At 38.8% G+C, this 18,730-nt stretch overlaps 1 protein-coding gene across 2 annotated transcripts in view; it reads left to right on the forward strand.

Moving 5' to 3' along the window:
* MOB1A (MOB kinase activator 1A) overlaps window positions 1-18,448 on the forward strand; it is a 19,233-nt gene extending 785 nt beyond the window's left edge. The window contains exons 2-6 of one of the 2 annotated variants that reach the window (XM_008700011.2): window positions 4,232-4,395; window positions 9,877-9,970; window positions 11,597-11,730; window positions 15,979-16,142; window positions 17,282-18,448. In XM_008700011.2, coding sequence (XP_008698233.1) covers window positions 4,232-4,395; window positions 9,877-9,970; window positions 11,597-11,730; window positions 15,979-16,142; window positions 17,282-17,359 — 634 coding nt within the window. In that variant the 3' untranslated portion in view covers window positions 17,360-18,448. Of the gene's footprint in view, window positions 1-4,228; window positions 4,396-9,876; window positions 9,971-11,596; window positions 11,731-15,978; window positions 16,143-17,281 lie in introns of both variants that reach the window. The other variant, XM_008700009.2, reaches the window with a different exon arrangement.
* Window positions 18,449-18,730: the final 282 nt, after the last annotated feature.

Here is an 18,730-nt window from a genome sequence, read left to right on the forward strand (position 1 = left end):
GGCCGAGGGCGAGGGCGAGGAAGGGGGCGAGCTGGCGCCTGAGAAGAGGGCAGGGCCCCGGGGTCGGGGTCGGAGTGGCGGACGTTTGCTTTGCCCGCCCCCCGCCCTCTCCCCTCGCGGGCCGCGGGAGAGGCCCGGACGTGGGCCCAGGCAGACGGAGGTGAAGGTCGAGGCAAAGGAAGCGGAGCGAGAGTGTTGCGGAGTAGAGAGGCCCCGAGGCCGGCAGTGCCTCCAAACTTTTCCGCCCCAGCGCCCCTGAAGGCGGAGGGACGACCTGGGGGCGGAGCCCCGAGCCCCGCCGTTGGGCTCCAGATTCCTCTCAAGTCTGGAGCCTTCTAGTACCGATCCATGCTGACTTAGCTTTTTACTCCACCGTCTGTCAAGTTTTATTATCTTCAGTATTAAATTACCCCCGCGGAAAGACGCTGCCCCAGGAAACCGTGGAGTGCCGCAGTTTGAGAAGCTTAAAGTTAAGCTGCGGCCTTGCCTGCAGACTCCTGTCCAATTCGGATTCAGCCCGCTTTGTGACTTTGTGTAGATTTTAGTTAGTAATCTCTACACCCATCATGGGGCTCAAACTTAAAACCCTGAGATCAGGAGGAGCGTGCTCTACTGACTGAGCCAGCCAGGCACCACTGTGGCTTTGTGTAATGAACTTTTCCTGGGTAGAATCCTATTTTAGAGATAAGGTCTGGGGCCCAAATGAGGCTTAAATGGAAATTTTTGTAAATTCTCTGATGATTCTTAGCATGTGAAGGTTTGGGAAGCATAGCTCCAACAATGCTGCTGAAAATATTTTCAGGTGGCTCTACCTGGTTACTTAAATTTATGGGTTGTGTGAAGACATCACTCACATATTTGACATTTTTATTAAATTTTATTAAAGTACGTAGCGTTCCTTAAACAGAGTTTATCCAGTTCCTTATTGTGAGAATGTTTTGCTTTGGGGGTCACATGCTCAGAGACTGAGTTTGCCTTTGTGGGCAATGTATTTAACACAAGTTTGCTGTGGGAATTTCGTAGGCCAATAGCATACCGGATAGTGTTTTTTATTAAACTAATGCAATACTCCAAGTCCGTGATAGATTAAATACACTATTGTTCCAGACAAGGAGAGATGAAAGAAATAAAGTCCAAGTTTAGTTGAGATGTACCTTTACGGGAGTTGGTACTGAGAAGAGGGGTTGGGCTTAGCCAGCCCAGTGCTGAGGTCCCACTGCCAGCACTAATGTGAAAGCTCTTGTTGCCAGGCGCTGGCGTTGACCAGCAAGTGGATTTTCCTTCTGGTCTGGGCATTTGCCTGGCAGGGTCCAGTTGCTTCCAGGTTTTCAGAGAGCTGTTTAGATCAGCAAAGCGTCACTTTGCCCAGACCGAACACACTGGAGTACTCCGCACAAATTTATAGTATTTATAGTCAGAATGTCTCCTAGCTTAGTTGCTTCTTCGTTAAGTTTTCACTGATAAGCCCCAGCGGGCCCCTTCAGCAGCTGAACTACTGAGTTCTCACGGGTGAGAACAGATGAGATGATGACATCGTGACACAATTTACTTCATTCTTACATGAAAACCTTTTTTCTGTCTTTGTCCTAAACAAGTGGATTAAAATAAATTTCACTTGTTATAAACAAGTGGATTTGAAATCTTATCAAACCAATACACGGCAATTTGGATTCTATCTAGTATTTTGCTATTACAAAATAGCACTACTGAGAATATCCTTGTTCAAAATGTTTTTTCCCCGCCTTTCAATTATTTTTTAGAAATACGGTTTACACAGTATGATTACCATGTCTGAAAGTTTGTATGATTTAGATTGTAATTGTAAATCTCCATATTACTGGAACAGTCTCTCCCTCCACCCCGAAGTCTTTTTCCTGTGAGTTAATGTTTAGTTAGTGGTTGGTTCGTGGATGCTCAGTTGCTTAGTTACTTTTTGGCTTGAAATGTGATGCTGTGTTTTTCTTTTAAACTTTTGTTGACAGGCATTTGAGTTTCCACTTTTTGGCCATTATGAATAATGCAGCTATGAACTTTTGTGTTCAGATTTTTTTATTGGATGCATATGTTCATTTCTCTTGGGTAAATATCCAGAAGTGGAATTGCTGAGTTAATATGCTAACTATGTTTAATCTTTTGAGGAACTGCCAAAGTTTTTCAAAGCACTGCACCATTTTGCATGCCCACCAGTACTGTATGAGAGTTTCAGTTTACCCACACCATAGGTAGCGCTTGTTAATTGTCTTTTTGATTATAGTCATCCCAGATGGATGTGAAATGTTATCTAATTGTGATTTTACTTTGCATTTTCCTAATGACTAACGATGGTCAGCACCTTTGGGTATGCTGTTGGCCATTTGTATATGTTCTCTGGAGTAATGTCTTTTCAGATCCTGTGATCATTTTTTAAATTGGGTTGTTTTTTGTTTTTGAGTTGTAAGAATTAAAAAAAAATTTTTTTTTAAGATTTTATTTATTTATTTGACAGAGAGAGAGAGACAGCCAGAGAGAGAGAACACAAGCAGGGGGAGTGGGAGAGGAAGAAGCAGGTTTCCAGTGGAGAAGCCTGATGGGGGGCTTGATCCCATAACGCTGGGATCACGCCCTGAGCCGAAGGCAGACGCTTAATGACTGAGCCACCCAGGCGCCCCTAAAAAAAATTTTTTTTAAAGATTTTGTTTATCTGAGAGAAAGAATGAGAGAGAAAGCACAAGTGGGGGAGAGGGGCAGAGGGAGAGGGAGAAGCAGGCTCCCTGATGAGCATGGAGCCCCACATGGGATCATGACCTGAGCTGAAAGCTTAACTGACTGAGCCACCCAGTGCCCCACAAAAGTATTAATTTAGATGAAGATCATATTGAATCTTGAGACATCATTTCATGTTAGTTTTTTTTTTTTTTAAGATTTTATTTTTAAGTAATTTCTATACCCAATGTGGGGCTTGAACTCAGCTCCGGGATCAGCAGCCGCATGCTCTACTGACTGAGCCAGCCAGGTGCCCCCTTTCTGACACTTTGTATGTATTTACAAGATGGGCTTCTGTTGTACATTTGGTTTCAGTATGTTTAACTATGACTTTGAGATATACATGTAGCTGTAACTTGTTCTTAACTATGTAGTATTCCATGTTATGGATAGATCAAATTTTTTATTCCTGTTCTAATGAGTTTTAGGATTGTTTCCAGGTTTTTCACTCTTAAACCAATCTTGGGAAGCACATCCTTATCCATATCTAGGAGGGATACCTAGAAGGGATGGATTGGGAGCACTTCGTGTTTATAGATACTGTTTATAATACTGCCTTCCCAAAATACCCTTTACACTTTCATCAAGTGTATTAAAATACTAATTTCCCTGTACCCTAGCTCACACTTAATATAGTTGTTGTAACGTAATCTGACATTCAGATTAAGGAAAAATAAATTATTTTAGTTGAACGGTTTTTCATATGTTTATTGGCCATTGTATTTTTATTTGAGTTCCCTGTTGATCACTAGCCCATTTTTCTAAAGGATTCCTTACCTTTTTCTTAACAGATTATTGAAGCCCTTTATTATCTAGTTAATACTTTTTTTTTTTTTTTTTTTTTAGTTAATACTTTGTAATACATGTTGTGAGTACTTTTTTTTGTTACTTGTCTCTTTGTTCTGTTATGGAAATTTTAATTCTTATGGTTAGAAACCCCTCCATTTTTTCTGGGTTTCATATCCTGTTAGCTTCCTTACAGAAAAACTTTTTTTTTTTTTGCAGTAACCAGTTGTCTCTCAGTTATTTTCCCTGCTAGTAACTTCAGAATGTTAATGTTATGTCTGTGATTTGCTTTGATGGCATCACAAATCTTTTGATACAGCAGACTGAATTTTTGAGCTATTCAAACTTAGGGCTACCTCCCTCCCCCACCATTTTCTATAGGTAGAAATTGAAGCCAAAAGGAAGTTCGTTTTCTCAGACAGTCACAGAATTAGTGGCAGATCAAGGACTGGAATCCTATTACACCACACTACTTCATGAGGCATAGCAAAGTTGCGTTCTGTAGGCAACTGTGTTGCTAATCCTGAATCTAGGTGAGGAAAAAAATTTAAAGCCTTCTTTTTCTGTGATCATCACCCCCTCCCCATCCTGCCACTTTTCAGGGAGTATTTTTTTATTTTCAGAACAATTTGTATGCCTAAAATTATGCCATTCTGCTTTCAGTCCTAAGATAAAAATTGATTTACTTTCAACCTAACAGCAGTAGCCGCTCTTCTAAAACATTCAAACCAAAGAAGAATATCCCTGAGGGCTCTCATCAGTATGAACTCTTAAAACATGCAGAAGCAACTCTAGGAAGCGGGAATCTGAGACAAGCTGTTATGTTGCCAGAGGGAGAGGACCTCAATGAATGGATTGCTGTTAACAGTAAGTTTCTAATAACATTCAGCTTTGCTGCTGTATAGAAGAATTTTGCTAAAATCTTTTTGTTAATGAATTTTCTTTTACAGGTATAACTGTTGTAGTATAATGGATTATCTGTAAAGAAACTCCTAAGTACAAATACATCTAAAACTGTTCTGTTCTCTTCAGAGTACTTGGGTATGTAGCTCGTATGGCTGGATAGAGACACCTGAGGAGAAATGTTGAGAGCTTTGGGGTAATTTCTGAGGATGGAATGGTAGGAATTATTGGATAAGGTCAAATGAAAGATTGGAATACAAAATTCTACCTGTGGTAGACCATGACTTTGCATGGAGCCCATCTTCATAATTGCACCCCCCAACTCCCAGCAGCTCTCATCTGCCTGCGTATACACAGAAGTCCGTTGCCGTTCATGTGGGCAGTGACGTGATGGTTGTGGCTTAAGAGTAGTCAGAAGGACATTGAGAGATTGGGAGAAATTAGGAGGGACCCATGAGCTGAAAGTCACTCAAGTTCAAGAAAATGAGGGCACGACGTGGTAAGTTATATATACTGAGGCTAGGGATTTGCGTATTTGAGCCTATCATTTTTGAGGTGAGATCAGTGCCGGATGACAAGGTTTAAATCTGTTAGGAATTTCAGATGTTCCAGGAATTTTTAAACTTCTTGATGGAAAATTTCAAACGTAAAAAAGTAGAGAAACTAGTACAGTGAATCCCCAGGCATCCATTGTCCAGTTTCAACAGTCGATTCATGGCCAATTCATGCTTCTGTATCTCACCCTGATTATTTTTTTTTCCTTTTCATATTTTAATACCTCCCTCCCCACCTCCTTCCCTTCTCCACCTCTCCCCACTCATCCTGTCTCTCCCCTACTTTGTCCACACTGGCATTGAGACCCAGCCAGCCCACCTCACCCTGATTGTTTTGGGGTGAATCCCAAACACATTATTTCATCTATAAATATTCCATATCTCTAAAAGACAGGAACTCCCCCTTTTAAAGATAATGACAATACTGCCATTCCTTTATGTTAGCAAATATCCAGTCAGTGTTCACGTTTTCCCTGATTGTCTTCTAAATGTTTCTTTTTTTTTTTTTTTTTAAAGATTTTATTTATTTATTTGACAGAGATAGAGACAGCCAGCGAGAGAGGGAACACAAGCAGGGGGAGTGGGGGAGGAAGAAGCAGGCTCATAGCAGAGGAGCCTGATGTGGGGCTCGATCCCGGAACGCCGGGATCACGCCCTGAGCCGAAGGCAGACGCTTAACCGCTGTGCCACCCAGGCGCCCCGTAAATGTTTCTTTTTTAAAAAAATTTACGGTTGGTTTAAATCAGGACTAATAAGGCCTATATGTAATGTTTCTTGAATCTCTTAATTCACAGGTTTCCCCTCGTTGCAGTTTTTTTTCCTTGCTATTTTGTTGTTGTTGAAGAAACCAGTTCATTTATTTCCCACAGTATGAATTTTGTTGATTGTATCCGCAAGGCATCCATTATCATGTTCTGTTCTTCCTTTTATTTCCTATAAATGGTAGATCAGAGCAGCACTGCCCAGTAGGACTTCCTACAAAGATGCAAATGTTCTGTATCTGTACTGTGGCCTTTTAGCTCTTGAAATGCGGCTCGTGTGACTGGAACTGAATTTTAAATTTAATTTTAATGTAAGTAGCCGTATGTGGCTAGTGGCTCCCACATTAGTATGGGTTTGGAGTGTTGCTCAAATTCAGGTTTGAATTTGTTTATTTGGAAGACTGAGTGTTGGCATATACTTCCAGCAGTGTCCATAATGCCCTCCATAGTGTCTAGCTGTCTTGTTATGTGGTATTGTTCAGCTGTTGATAATCACTCCTTTGATCAGCACTGTCTGATAGAAATATAATGTGAGCTACAAATTTAAAACTTTCTAGGAGTCATATTAAGAAAAGTTTTTTTTTTTTTTTCAGTACATTAAAAAGCCATTATGCATATTACTAAGAGAAAAAACAAGGTGCAGAACTGTGTGATATGTTGAATCTTTTGTGTAAGACAGGATACAGGTGCTTAGGGGGCAGGAGACCAAAAAAAATGTAGTGGTTATCTGTAGGGGAAGCTGGAGTGGTTGGGATGAAGATTTATCACTGTACGTTTTTGTAGATCTTTGTGAACCTTGTGAAGCATTGTGTATTCAGAAAAGACCTTTCCCAGGTTTTTTAACCTGAACTCAAATTATCATCTGTGTTTCTGAAGGCATCTGTTGGTCTTCTTCAGCCTTCAGTTTTTCTTTGAGGCTTTTTGCTGTAGAGAGGCTGTTCTCCAACCTTTTAGCCTCAAGATCCCTATATTCTCTAAAAAATTGAGAACCTCAAAGACCTTTCAGTTATGTAGCTTGTATCTAGTGATACTGTGTTAGAAATTAAAACTGAGAAATTTTAAATACTTATTTTTAAATTCATCTAAAAATAACAAACCCATTGCATGTTAACATAAATATATTTTTATGAAAAATGAGTGTTTTCCAAAATGAATTTTAGTATTAAGTGTGGCATTGTTGTGCATGTTTAGAAATCTGTTTTCACATTTGGCTGCATAGGAGACAACTGGATTGTCCTGTCCACTTCTGCCTTCAGTCTGTTGTGATGTCCCACCTCAGGAGCCTCTGGACAACTCCACTGTGCCTCCTGAGAGAATCAGAGTGCAAGGAGCAGTTGAAATGCTCTGACTTCACAGATGCCCCCTGAAACAGGGGAATCCAGGGACCATGTTTGGAGAACAGCTGCTTTAGACCAATAAACCAGCACACTATCTGGGCATACTCTTTGTTTTGAATAAATATTGAGTGCCTAAGTATTACTTTCTTAGAAATGTGACTAAGAGGAAGGTTTAGAAGTGAGGGAGTTTTCATGGCTGCTCTCTCCTCTTCTTCGGGTCTCAGCGTAGACGTCCCCTCCTCAGAAAAGCCTTCTCCTTCTGTTACTTTCTTTCTCATCACCTTGTGTTATTTTCCTCACAGAACTTATTGCAATTCCTGATCTTTTAAAATTAGCTTAGGGGCGCCTGGGTGGCTCAGTCAATTAAACGTCGACTCTGATTTCTGCTCGGGTCATGATCTCAGGGTTGGGAGATCGAGCCCCACATCAAACTCTGTATTAGGCGTGGAGCCTGCTTCAGATTCTCTCTCCTTCTGCCCCTTCCCCTGCTCGCTCTCTCTAATAAATAAATCTTAAAAAAAAAAAAAAAAAAGAAGTGAGGGGGTGTTATATAAAATTCCTTTTGACAAGATGGAGCTTTTTTTATCCACATTTTTAAGAAACGTGGAAAAGCCCTAGTTGGTTTTTAGGTACTCCTTTGGACGGGGAACTAAAACATTTTTTAAAACTTTCCAAGGCTTATGTGGGTGTCTTTGCAGAGGAACATTTGACTCAGATACGTTCATTTCTTACCCCCTTCCTCTTCCATGTTTTTTCACATCTAGCTGAAGCTCCTGTAGGAAGTGCTCCCTGACTACCTCAGCCCCTCAACATGCTGCCTGTTCTCTGAACGCTTACATGTCGTTTATTATTCCTTTCAATTTTGTCCCTTCGGGTAGCTGGAGTCTCCAGTGTCCTTTTTATGTCCTCAGTATGCATTAGGCTTCAGGTTTTTTATGATAAGATGTTTTCAATGCCTGTTGATTCAGCTGATACACCTTCTCCTTCATAGAATTTTCTACAATGCTTTCTGCTTTTTCCCAACACAAATAGTATTGTCTGGTCCCGATCAATAGGAAACAATGGGTTTTTTTCATTCCTTTGGATATAATTAAATTATATATTCTAATGATATAATAGTCACCATTAAGTTAGAATTATTGCTAAGATTTTATTTTCCTGCTGTTCTGTGCTGGAAAACTTACTATATTAAAGTGAATATATATTAAAAGTTAATTGAGGTGTGACAACTTAAAAAGAGAAGGGAATTTTTTAAATTAACATACAATGTATTATTTGTTTCGGGGGTACAGGTCTGTGATTCATCAGTCTTACACAATTCACAGTGCTCACCATAGCACATACCCTCCCCAGTGTCGATCACCCAGCCACCCCATCCCTCCCATCCCCATCCACTCCAGCAACCCTCAGTTTGTTTCCTATGATCAAGAGTCTCTTATGGTTTATCTCCCTCTCTGCTTTTGTCTTGTTTCATTTTTTTCCTCTCTTTCCCTATGATCCTCTGCCTTGTTTCTCAAATTCCACATATCAGTGAGATCATATGGTAATTGTCTTTCTCCGATTGACTTATTTCGCTTAGCATAATACTCTCTAGTTCCATCCATGTCGTTACAAATGGCAAGATTTCATTTTCTGATGGCTGCATAATATTCCATTGTAGATATACACCACATCATCTTTATCCATGCATCTGTCGATGGACATCTAGGCTCTTTCCATAGTTTGGCTTTTGTGGACATTGCTGCTATAAACATTGGGGTGCACATGCCCCTTCAGATTACTGCATTTGTGTCTTTGGGGTAAATTCCCAGTAGTGCAGTTGTGCTGTCATAGGATAGCTCTATTTTCAACTTTTTGAGGAACCTCCATACTGTTTTCCAGAGTGGCTGCACCAGCTTGCAGTCCCACCAACAGTGTAGGAGGGCTCCCCTGTCTCCACTTCCTTGCCAACATCTGTCGTTTCCTGATTTGTTAATTTTAGCCATTCTGACCGGTGTGAGGCGGTATCTCATTGTGGTTTTGCTTTGTATTTCCCTGATGCTGAGTGATGTTAAGCACTTTTTCATGTGTCTGTTGGCCATTTGTATGTCGTCTTTGGAGAAAGGTCTGTTCATGTCTTCTGCCCATTTCTTGATTGGATTATTTGTTCTTTTGGTGTTGAGTTTGATACAGTCTATGTAGATTTTGGATATTGGCTCTTTATCTGACTTGTCATTTGCAGTATCGTCTCCCATTCTGTCGGTTGTCTTTTGGTTTTGTGTACTGTTTACTTTGCTGTGCAAAAGCTTTTTATCTTGATGAAGTCCCAATAGTTCATTTTTGTCCTTGCTTTCCTTGCCTTTGCTGATGTGTCTAGGAAGAAGTTGCTTTGGCTGAGGTCAAGGGTTGCTGCCTGTGTTCTCAAGGATTTTGACGGATTCCTGTCTCACATTGAGGTCTTTCATCCATTTTGAGTCTATGCTTGTGTATGGTGTAAGGGAATGGTCCAGTTTCATTCTTCTCCATGTGGCTGTCCAGTTTTCCCAGCACCATTTGTTGAAGAGATTGTCTTTTTTCCATCGGATATTCTTTCCTGCTTTGTCGAAGATGAGTTGACCAGAGAGTTGTGGGTCCACTTCGGGGCTAAAAGAGGGTAGCTCTGTTTTCAGTGTGCAGCACCTCTGCATCATTGCCTCTCTTAAGGATTTATTCAAGAACTAGAAGGCATTGTCCATTTTTCCTTCAGCTGCCAGGTTGGGTGTTTTATTGTGTTTGCACAAACATTTTAACACAATTCTGCTATTACGTTTCCAGCTGTGGATTTCTTCAACCAGATCAACATGCTGTATGGAACTATTACAGAATTCTGCACTGAAGCCAGCTGTCCAGTCATGTCTGCAGGTCCAAGGTATATGTACTGCCTGTTACGTAGGCATTTGAAGTACTAAATATAGCTAATCACTAATTGATATAAATTAAACAATAAAACCTTTTTTTAAATCTGTTTGCCTCTGTAAAAGCAGTTCAATTTTATGAGTTCTTGAATACTTCCCTATAAGCTTTTAGTTATTACTAAATATTTTGGTATGTGGTATTAGTATTTAATTGCATTATACTAAGTGATGAATGTTCAATTTTTTTTTCTTGTGCTTACTTAGTGTTAATTATGTCCAAATGGTGCTGCTTTAATTATCTGGCTTAAAGATGCTAGACTGAAAAAATTTGACTATAGGGGTGCCTGGGTGGCTCAGTTGGTTAAGTGGCTGGCTGACTCTTGATTTTGGCTCGGGTCATGAACTCAGTGTCATGGGATTGAGCCCCCTGTTAGGCTCTGTGCTCAGGAGGGAGTCTGCTGAGATTCTCTCTCTCCCTCTTCCCCTCCTCCTTGTGCATGCACGTGTGCCGTCTCTTTCTCTCAAAAAAAAAAAATTGACTATGATAAATTTTAAGAAACATTAAGAAACGTGGAACTTTTTATCACCCTTAGTAATGTTAAGTCAAGGTGTGATGAGATTAATGTTTTAGTGTTTCTTTCTAATTTTTTTCCCAATAATAAATGACTGATTTTATGTGATGATACATGGTATCAAGATACTTACCCCTTGGGAAAAAATTCTTTCCTGAATCTGCTACAGGTATAAAGAGAAAAAAAAGGTCTCCAGTGAGTTTGTAATTCTATTTTTAATTACAGTATTTTGGAGGGATGTTTTTATTTTGTGTTAAGTTTTATTTCTCAGACTTCCTTAAAAGAAATTTAAATAAAATAAATAAGAAAATTAAACTTATCTATGGCTTAAATGCTTCACACAGTGAAGTTTTGCAGAAGTCTTATTATGCATTCTAGTTCAGCAAAGGGAGGGAGGAAAAGATGCATGCCTAAGGGTGTTTCTTTCATACCCTCTCCAGGAAAGTCTGTTTTGTTTTGTTTTTTTTTTTAAGATTTTGGATTTTTTTCCAGTTGAATTTATTTTTTTACTATTTATTTATTAAAAGATTTTGTGTATTTGAGAGAGAGCACAAGCAGTGGGAGGTGGAGAGGGAGAGGAAGAGCAGACTCCCCGCTGAGCCGGGAGCCTGATGCCAGGCTTGATCCCAGGACCATGGGATCATGACCTGAGCCGAAGGCAGATGCTTAACATAGTGAGCCACCCAGGCGCCTCCAGGAAACAGAGTCTTATTATATTGACTCTCTTGTTGATACCTTGATGGCCAGCTGTTGCAGGATGTGGGAGATCCATCTGTCCCTGACCCAGTCCTTAGCACCCTCTGCCAGGAATGTGTAGTTCCTTTATCTTTCCCAGGGCTGTGTTAAAAAAACATCCATTCTGGCACTGTCAGCTGCCACATTATCCTCCTCTTGTCTTCCAGTTATAACTCTCCTATTTCAGGTAATTCTATAGGGAACCCTGAGTAACCTTCAATAGAACTTGAAGTAATTTTAAGTTATTTACAAAATGTAGACCTACTTTGATTACAAGTTGTATATTTGTTACTGTTTTTGAAAACTTTATCAGTAAAACCTTTTTCTCTCCAGATACGAATATCATTGGGCAGATGGTACTAATATTAAAAAGCCAATCAAATGTTCTGCACCAAAATACATTGACTATTTGATGACTTGGGTTCAGGATCAGCTTGATGATGAAACTCTTTTTCCTTCTAAGATTGGTGAGTTAATGTTGAACTGTTTTCCTTTTTAACTGATAAATATGTTGCGTTCTTTTTAATACTGTTACTTTAAAATGTAAAGACTGCCAGATTCCTCTCCAAAAAGATTGTAAATGCATACTCCTTCCATCCATGTTTGTGTATGCCTGTGTTTGTTCACTAGTACTGGTTGGCTACTCATTTTTTAATCTCTTCAGTTTGGGTAAATAAGTTTGAATGTACATTCAAAATATATTGATGACATTGAGATTTTTTTGGTTTATTGATCATTGTGTGTTTTCTGTTCTATCCTTTGTCTGTTTCTTTGTATGGTAAGGGTATTAATTCTTTGACATATATGTCATATGTATCTTTCCTCAGCTTGCCTTTGTCTTATTTTGTTCTTGAGATATTCTTTTTTTTTTTTTTTTTTTTTTTTTAAAGATTTTATTTATTTGACAGAGGTAGAGACAGCCAGCGAGGGAGGGAACACAAGCAGGGGGAGTGGGAGAGGAAGAAGCAGGCTCATAGCGGAGGAGCCTGATGTGGGGCTTGATCCCATAACACCGGGATCACGCCCTGAGCCGAAGGCAGACGCTTAACCGCTGTGCCACCCAGGCGCCCCTGTTCTTGAGATATTCTTGCCATATGTTACTTTCTTACTTTATCCTATTAATTTTTTCCTTTATGTTGTGTTGATTTTAATATAATGATTAGAAAGCTTTTCCCTACTTCAAGATTACAAAAATATCCTTGTTTTCATTTAGTACTTTTGTGGTTTTTACATTTAAATCTTTGTTCTTGCCAGAAATTTTCTTCTTAAGGCTCCCTTTATTTTTTTTTCTAGTTATAAATGCTAATCAGTGTGTCCAGTACCATTTATCAAATACATGTGTCTTTTCTCCCCGGGTTATCATATGTGTACACCGGATTGCCACATAATTTGGAGTCTTTCAGTCTCTTCATCTGTTCCTATAGGAATTGCACACTGTTTTAATTACCACAGCCTGTAGCTTTGAGCATCTTGTAGGGCTAGTCTCTCTTCCTTGCTCTTCTTTTTCAGAATATTCACGACTATTCTGGGATATTTGTTCTTCCAAAGAACTTAGAATCATTTTGGCAAGGTAAAATAAAAATATTTGTGAGATTTTGATTATTATTTCACTCAAGTTGTAGATTAACATAGGCAGTCTTGTTCTCTCGACAAGACTGGGTCTACCCAAGGACAAGGTACATTTCTTCATTTCTTCTTTTTTTTGTTCTTTTTAATTTCCTCTTGTAAAGTTCTATAGTTTACTTTATGTTAATACTTCAAGTTTAAGTTTATTCCTAGACGTTTTGTGGTTTTTTAAATTGATATCTGGCTTCCCAATGGTTATTGTTTAGTATATAGGAAAGCTTTTGATTTTTATATAAAATTTTGCAGAAATTGACCATCTGATTCTGATTGTTTCAGTTGTTCTGGGTTGGTTTTCTTGAGTTTTTTAAGTATACAATCACATCATACTAAGGTAATATTAATTTTGCCTTTTCCTTTCTGATATGGATACTTCTTGTGTTGTGTAACTCTTATCTCATTGCCCCAGAGCAGTGCTGAGTAATGGTGATGATGTGGCAGACCTCCTTTTCTTGTGTACTTACTTTTATGCAAGTGTTTCTCGTACTTCAGCAGTAAGCAGGAATCTTGCTTTTGGTTAGAGGTGTGTAAATTTTAAAAAATCAGGTATGGTTGTTGAGTTTTATGATATTTTCCCAGTGTCTGTTTTTTTTTACCATAAGGTTTTCTCCAGTATTTTTTTAAATGTTTTACTGGGAGAGTATTTTTTATTTGTTAATATTTTGATTAAGATTTTGGCATTGCGGGGCACCTGGGTGGCTCAGTCGTTAAGTGTCTGCCTTCGGCTCAGGGCGTGATCCCAGGGTCCTGGGATCGAGCCCAGCATCGGGCTCCCTGCTCCACTGGGAGCCTGCTTCTTCTCCCACTTCCCCTGCTTGTGTTCCCTCTCTTGCTGGCTGTCTCTCTCCGTCAAATAATTAAATAATATCTTTAAAAAAAATAAGAGTTAAAAAAATTTGGCATCGGTATTTATGGATGAGATCAGTCTTTTCATTTTTAGTTTAAGAGTGTCTTACAAATAACACTGGATTCTGTCTTGTCTGTTTGAGCTGCTAATAACAAAACTACCAGGGATTGGATGGCTTGTGACAACAGAAATCTGTTTCTCAGTTCTAAAGGCTGGAAGTCCAAGATCAAGCTGCCAGCATAGTTGGGTCCCTGTGAAAGCCCACTTTTGGGTTGAAGACTGCCAGCCTCTCAGTCTTCACATGGTGGAAGGAGCCAGCAGAAGTTCTCTGGGGCCTCTTTTATAAGGACGTTAATCCCACGCATGAGGGCTCTGCCCTTGTGACCTAATCACTTCCCAGAGCCCCACCTCCTAATAGCATCACGTAGGGGGTTAGGATTTCAACATAGGAATTTTGAGGGGACACAAATATTCAGACCCTAACAGATTCCTTTTTGCGGTCCAATTAGTGGCTCTTTTGGGAGAAAAACTCGTGTATCATGTTACACCCCGTCTGTTTGCTATTGGTCAGGTTTTCTATTTTATTATTAAACCATTTATTTCCTTTCTCACAGATTCTTTATTGTATATTGACCGTGCTTGAATGTTGCTGTTCAATTCAGCTCGGAAAGTGCTTGGTTTAAGACCAGTTACTTCTGTTTCTTTATTCGTTAAAGTCTTCCGCTTATGGAAGATAAAAAATACTTAAAACTTTGTTCTCTTTTCTTGGCTTTCCATTCTTCAGTAATCCAGCCTAACGTTCTGGAATCCTTTCCCCCCTCAATTAGGCTATTATCTACATCTTACTTCTCCCAGTTACTTATTCTGATTAGATAGAACTGTTACTCATTTTGAACTAATACATCTAAATTATTACTGTTCCTTTTATTAGCAAGATGCATATTTGTAAATTCTGAGAGAAGGAGTTTGACCTAAAAATCCAGCTTTTCAGTATGTGAGTACGAGACCCCAGTCCAGAAAAACATGCCCACAAGCTCCAGAATAAAGTTTGAAAATGCAAGTTGTTAGGGGCTCCTGGCTGGCTCAGTCCGTAGAGCATGCGACTGACTCTTGATTTCAGGAGGTCGTGAGTGCAAGCCCCATATTGTGGGTAGAGCTTACCTTAAATAAATACAGTTTTTAAAAAAAAATGCAAATCCCAGTTGTTACCTAAGATGGGGTGGGGGCAGGGACCAGAAAAATTCTGCAAGAGCAGAATACACTAAATTTCAGGCTTTTAAGGACTGGTTAAGAAATAAATTAAAATGTAGGAAAGGTAAAAGTTTTTAACCTTTGTTTTCTAAAAGATTGAAGAAAAGGAAATGTTCCTTGAGTAGTGTTGTGGAATAGCCTTTAAAGCTGTCTAATCTAGGTTATTTTGGAAGCTGATGACTTCTTAATGTGTTTATATACTATACTCAGTGCCACTTGTATTGTCTTTCTACTGTCCCTGTTTCCTAAGACTTCGATCTTGTCAGCCGGAATTCTCAGGAATGGGAGCAGTCACATCCCCACCAGCACTGCTTGGAGAGAGATTACCAAACCCTTTCCCGGTTCTTTTCTAAGGAAGTGTTTATTTTCTTTGCAAAATAGTGAGGTGCTCTTCCTCCCTTTTTCAGGAAGTTTGTCCCTATCTTGTATTCCACAGGAAAATGAAAATAGCACTTTGAAAAGATAAAAAGTTGGGGACTCCTAATTAAAGAAAGAAGACGGGTTTTTCAGAGTAATTCAGAAGATAAATACTTTTTGTAGACAGTAGATTTATAATGCCTTTTTCTCTTGCTTAGTTTTCACTCCTAGTAGAGTGTGTGTGTGTGTAAAAATTTTTTTTAGAGTTACGAATTACAAAAATAAAAGTTTTATTTACAGTCAAAATATTTGTTGCATTAATTTTAGGAAGAAACTCTCCAGTATTAAACAGTTAAAATTATGTTTGTTATAACTTTGATTCAGCAGCACCTTATAAACTTGATTCCAGTGCCTGTTCTTCTAGGGCAGTCAGAAAAAGTATGCTTACGTGAGGATACCTCATGTATTTATGTTTGGGATTTTTTTTTCTTTGCCTTTTAAAAAAATGTTTATATGGAAAACAGGCTTATATTGTGAATGTGTGTGTTTGTGTGATGGAGTTGCTTATGCAGCTTCTAAACCTTCTGCTGTTCAGTTACGTAAAAGACAATTGGTACATATGTGTGTTTGATTACAGGTGTCCCATTTCCCAAAAACTTTATGTCTGTGGCAAAGACCATTCTGAAGCGTCTGTTCCGGGTTTATGCCCATATTTATCACCAGCACTTTGATTCTGTGATGCAGCTGCAAGAGGAGGCCCACCTCAACACCTCCTTTAAGCACTTTATTTTCTTTGTTCAGGTAAGTTGAACCATGTTGACTTCTTTGTCCTTTGACTTGGACTCATTTGTTCATAATTTATAGAGTTGTCTAATTTATAGATGTAGAGCAAAGTAGAAGTAGAGCTCTTTTCCGTGTTATATTGTTAGTGGGTACAGCAACATAGAAAGCATCACCCCCATTTTGGGCTTTCTGCCTCTGGCTGCCCCAGCCAGGTCTCTGGTTAGGATATGACAGTACCAGAACCCCAGGGCAGCTTGTCCACACCGTTCTGTTCCATCACCGCTGCTGAGTGAAGAGATGCTATGGAAAAACGTTGGCGATTGTTTCATGAGATGTCTGTGCCTGGGAGAGAAACTTTTGGATGAACTTGTTAGCTGCTCTCTTGGTTTAAGCTTCCAGAAGTCCCATTTCAGGCCAAATCTTATGAAGTCAGCAGCCAGAAACTTCAAAAAGGACCAACCCCTTCAAAGATGTGGCCTATTACCTAATGGGGCCTGAATTGGAATTCGAACTTTTTAAAATCAAAATAATTTGCATTGTTTGAGAAAGATATTAGAGAATTGAGACTCCTTTAGCAACTTTAGAGAGATATAATTCTCTGCAAAATGTACATATATGTCTGTCTAGATACTGTTTTTTGATAGAAAAGCCAGTAGTTATATAGTAGATACTGTGTATTTCAATTATATGGGCCACACAAGGGAGAAGGTACTGTGCTCTTCTGTCTTCCTTCTGAGATTGTTGCATGGCATGGGTCTCGATAGAGTATAGGTGCTGATACAGGTATGTAGATACAGACACAGGGTAGATATGATACAGACGGAGTATAGAGAAGTAGCATAGCTGGAGTATAGACACACAGGTCTGCGGGTGTAGGTATAGTATAGATCTAGGAACGACAGCAAACATATATGCAGGTTTGATTTTAATGTTTTACGCAGTGAGGCTCATGCTAATACATACAGTTGCTTCTTTGGTAAGTCCCCTATATTTTAAAAAGTGAGGAAAAATGATCCCATTTAAAAATGTGCACAGAGATCATTTCATCATTTTTTTGGATTTCAAAAAACCAGGACTGGGAATCCCTTCTCTGAATGACATTTATAGTGTTTCAATTTTAGGCCTGTTTCTAAATTTTACTTCTCTTCTCTTTTTAGGAGTTTAATCTGATTGATAGGCGTGAGTTGGCACCTCTTCAGGAATTAATTGAGAAGCTCGGATCGAAAGACAGATAAATGTTTCTTCTAGAACACAGCTACCCTCTTGCTTCATCTGCTAGAGCTATCTCATTGCTATCTGTTATAGACTAGTGATACAGACTTTAAGAGAACAGGATAAAAAGACACCTGTTGTTTGTGTCTACTGATAAAATTGTCCCACAGGTGGATTGGCCTGATCCTTCCGTGAGAAATTCAAGAGGCGCCGAGTCTGAGGTGCTGTGTGACCACTCCTGTTATTGTCAGGTCAGACTTCGTTGTAATATGTGATGACTAACATGCAGTCTATTAGTTTACTTATTCTTTTACTGAAGAAAATGATTGAGTGCTTCAGGTTCTAGCATAATGGCTATTGAGAAGTTCCGCCAATACTTTATTAACAAGTTTCCAGGACAGATTACCTAATAATGCAATCAGATCAGTTTTATTCTGCTTTTATTTACAAATAGAAGAGGTATTTTTAAGTTTCCTTAAGATTTAGAGCATTTGTGTGTTACTTTGGATAACCTTTTAGTTTGAAGTTTGTATGCTAGTGTTTTTATAGGTAAGACTATATATATATGTTTTATTTTTTCAGAATCCATGATTGCAGTTTAAATCCTCATATGACCGATGTGGTATGGGAGTAACGAGAGTTATTTCTAAAATGACTTTATTTTTTAATCTTTATTTGGGATTTTATTCACATAAACCTGTCTAAAGTTTTAGGAATATGTATATCAGAAATAATTTTCTTAAAGCATGTAAGGATAGTCTTGTACATTTTTATTTTGAAATGCTTCATTCAGATTAATTTTAATAGGTAGCTTTTGGCTAAGAAAGAAAACTCCAAAAAATTATGACAAATTTAGGTTTCAGAACCACTATTTTCATTCATGTTGTTTTTCAGAGCCCCTGAGATCCTGCAAAGGAGAGTGAAAGGAAGTACTCAGAGTACTTGATTATTTTCTTTTGAGTGTCCTTTAAAACAAAAACAGGAATTGCTTCTATGTGTTTGTATTGTGACTTGAGACTTAGTTAAGAGTAGTGCAGAAATGCCCAAACTTTACCCCCACAAGGATAACATTTAAGACCATAATAAAAAACCTTGAAGGTGTGCACATTTTATAACACGGCTTAAGTCTGGTGTGCTGCCGTGTGTGTGTGTGTGTGTGTGTAAGTGTGTAAACAAAATGGGAGGAATACGTAAAAGATCTTCATTCTCTTAGTGGTCAAAGGATGGATTGAGCCCTGATAGTGGTTTAATCCTGTTTTAATTGTTTTTGTATCAAAACTTGAAATTCTTCTATTTCTACTGGGATTTGAAAAAAAATCTTCCCCTTTAGTGAAATAAAGGTCTATTTCATTAGGTTTCTAGAACTTAGTAAACTCCAGCTGCCTGTCAAGAAT

Source organism: Ursus maritimus, unplaced genomic scaffold (assembly GCF_017311325.1).
Source record: "Ursus maritimus isolate PB19 unplaced genomic scaffold, ASM1731132v1 scaffold_6, whole genome shotgun sequence".
NCBI classification, from domain to species: domain Eukaryota; kingdom Metazoa; phylum Chordata; class Mammalia; order Carnivora; family Ursidae; genus Ursus; species Ursus maritimus.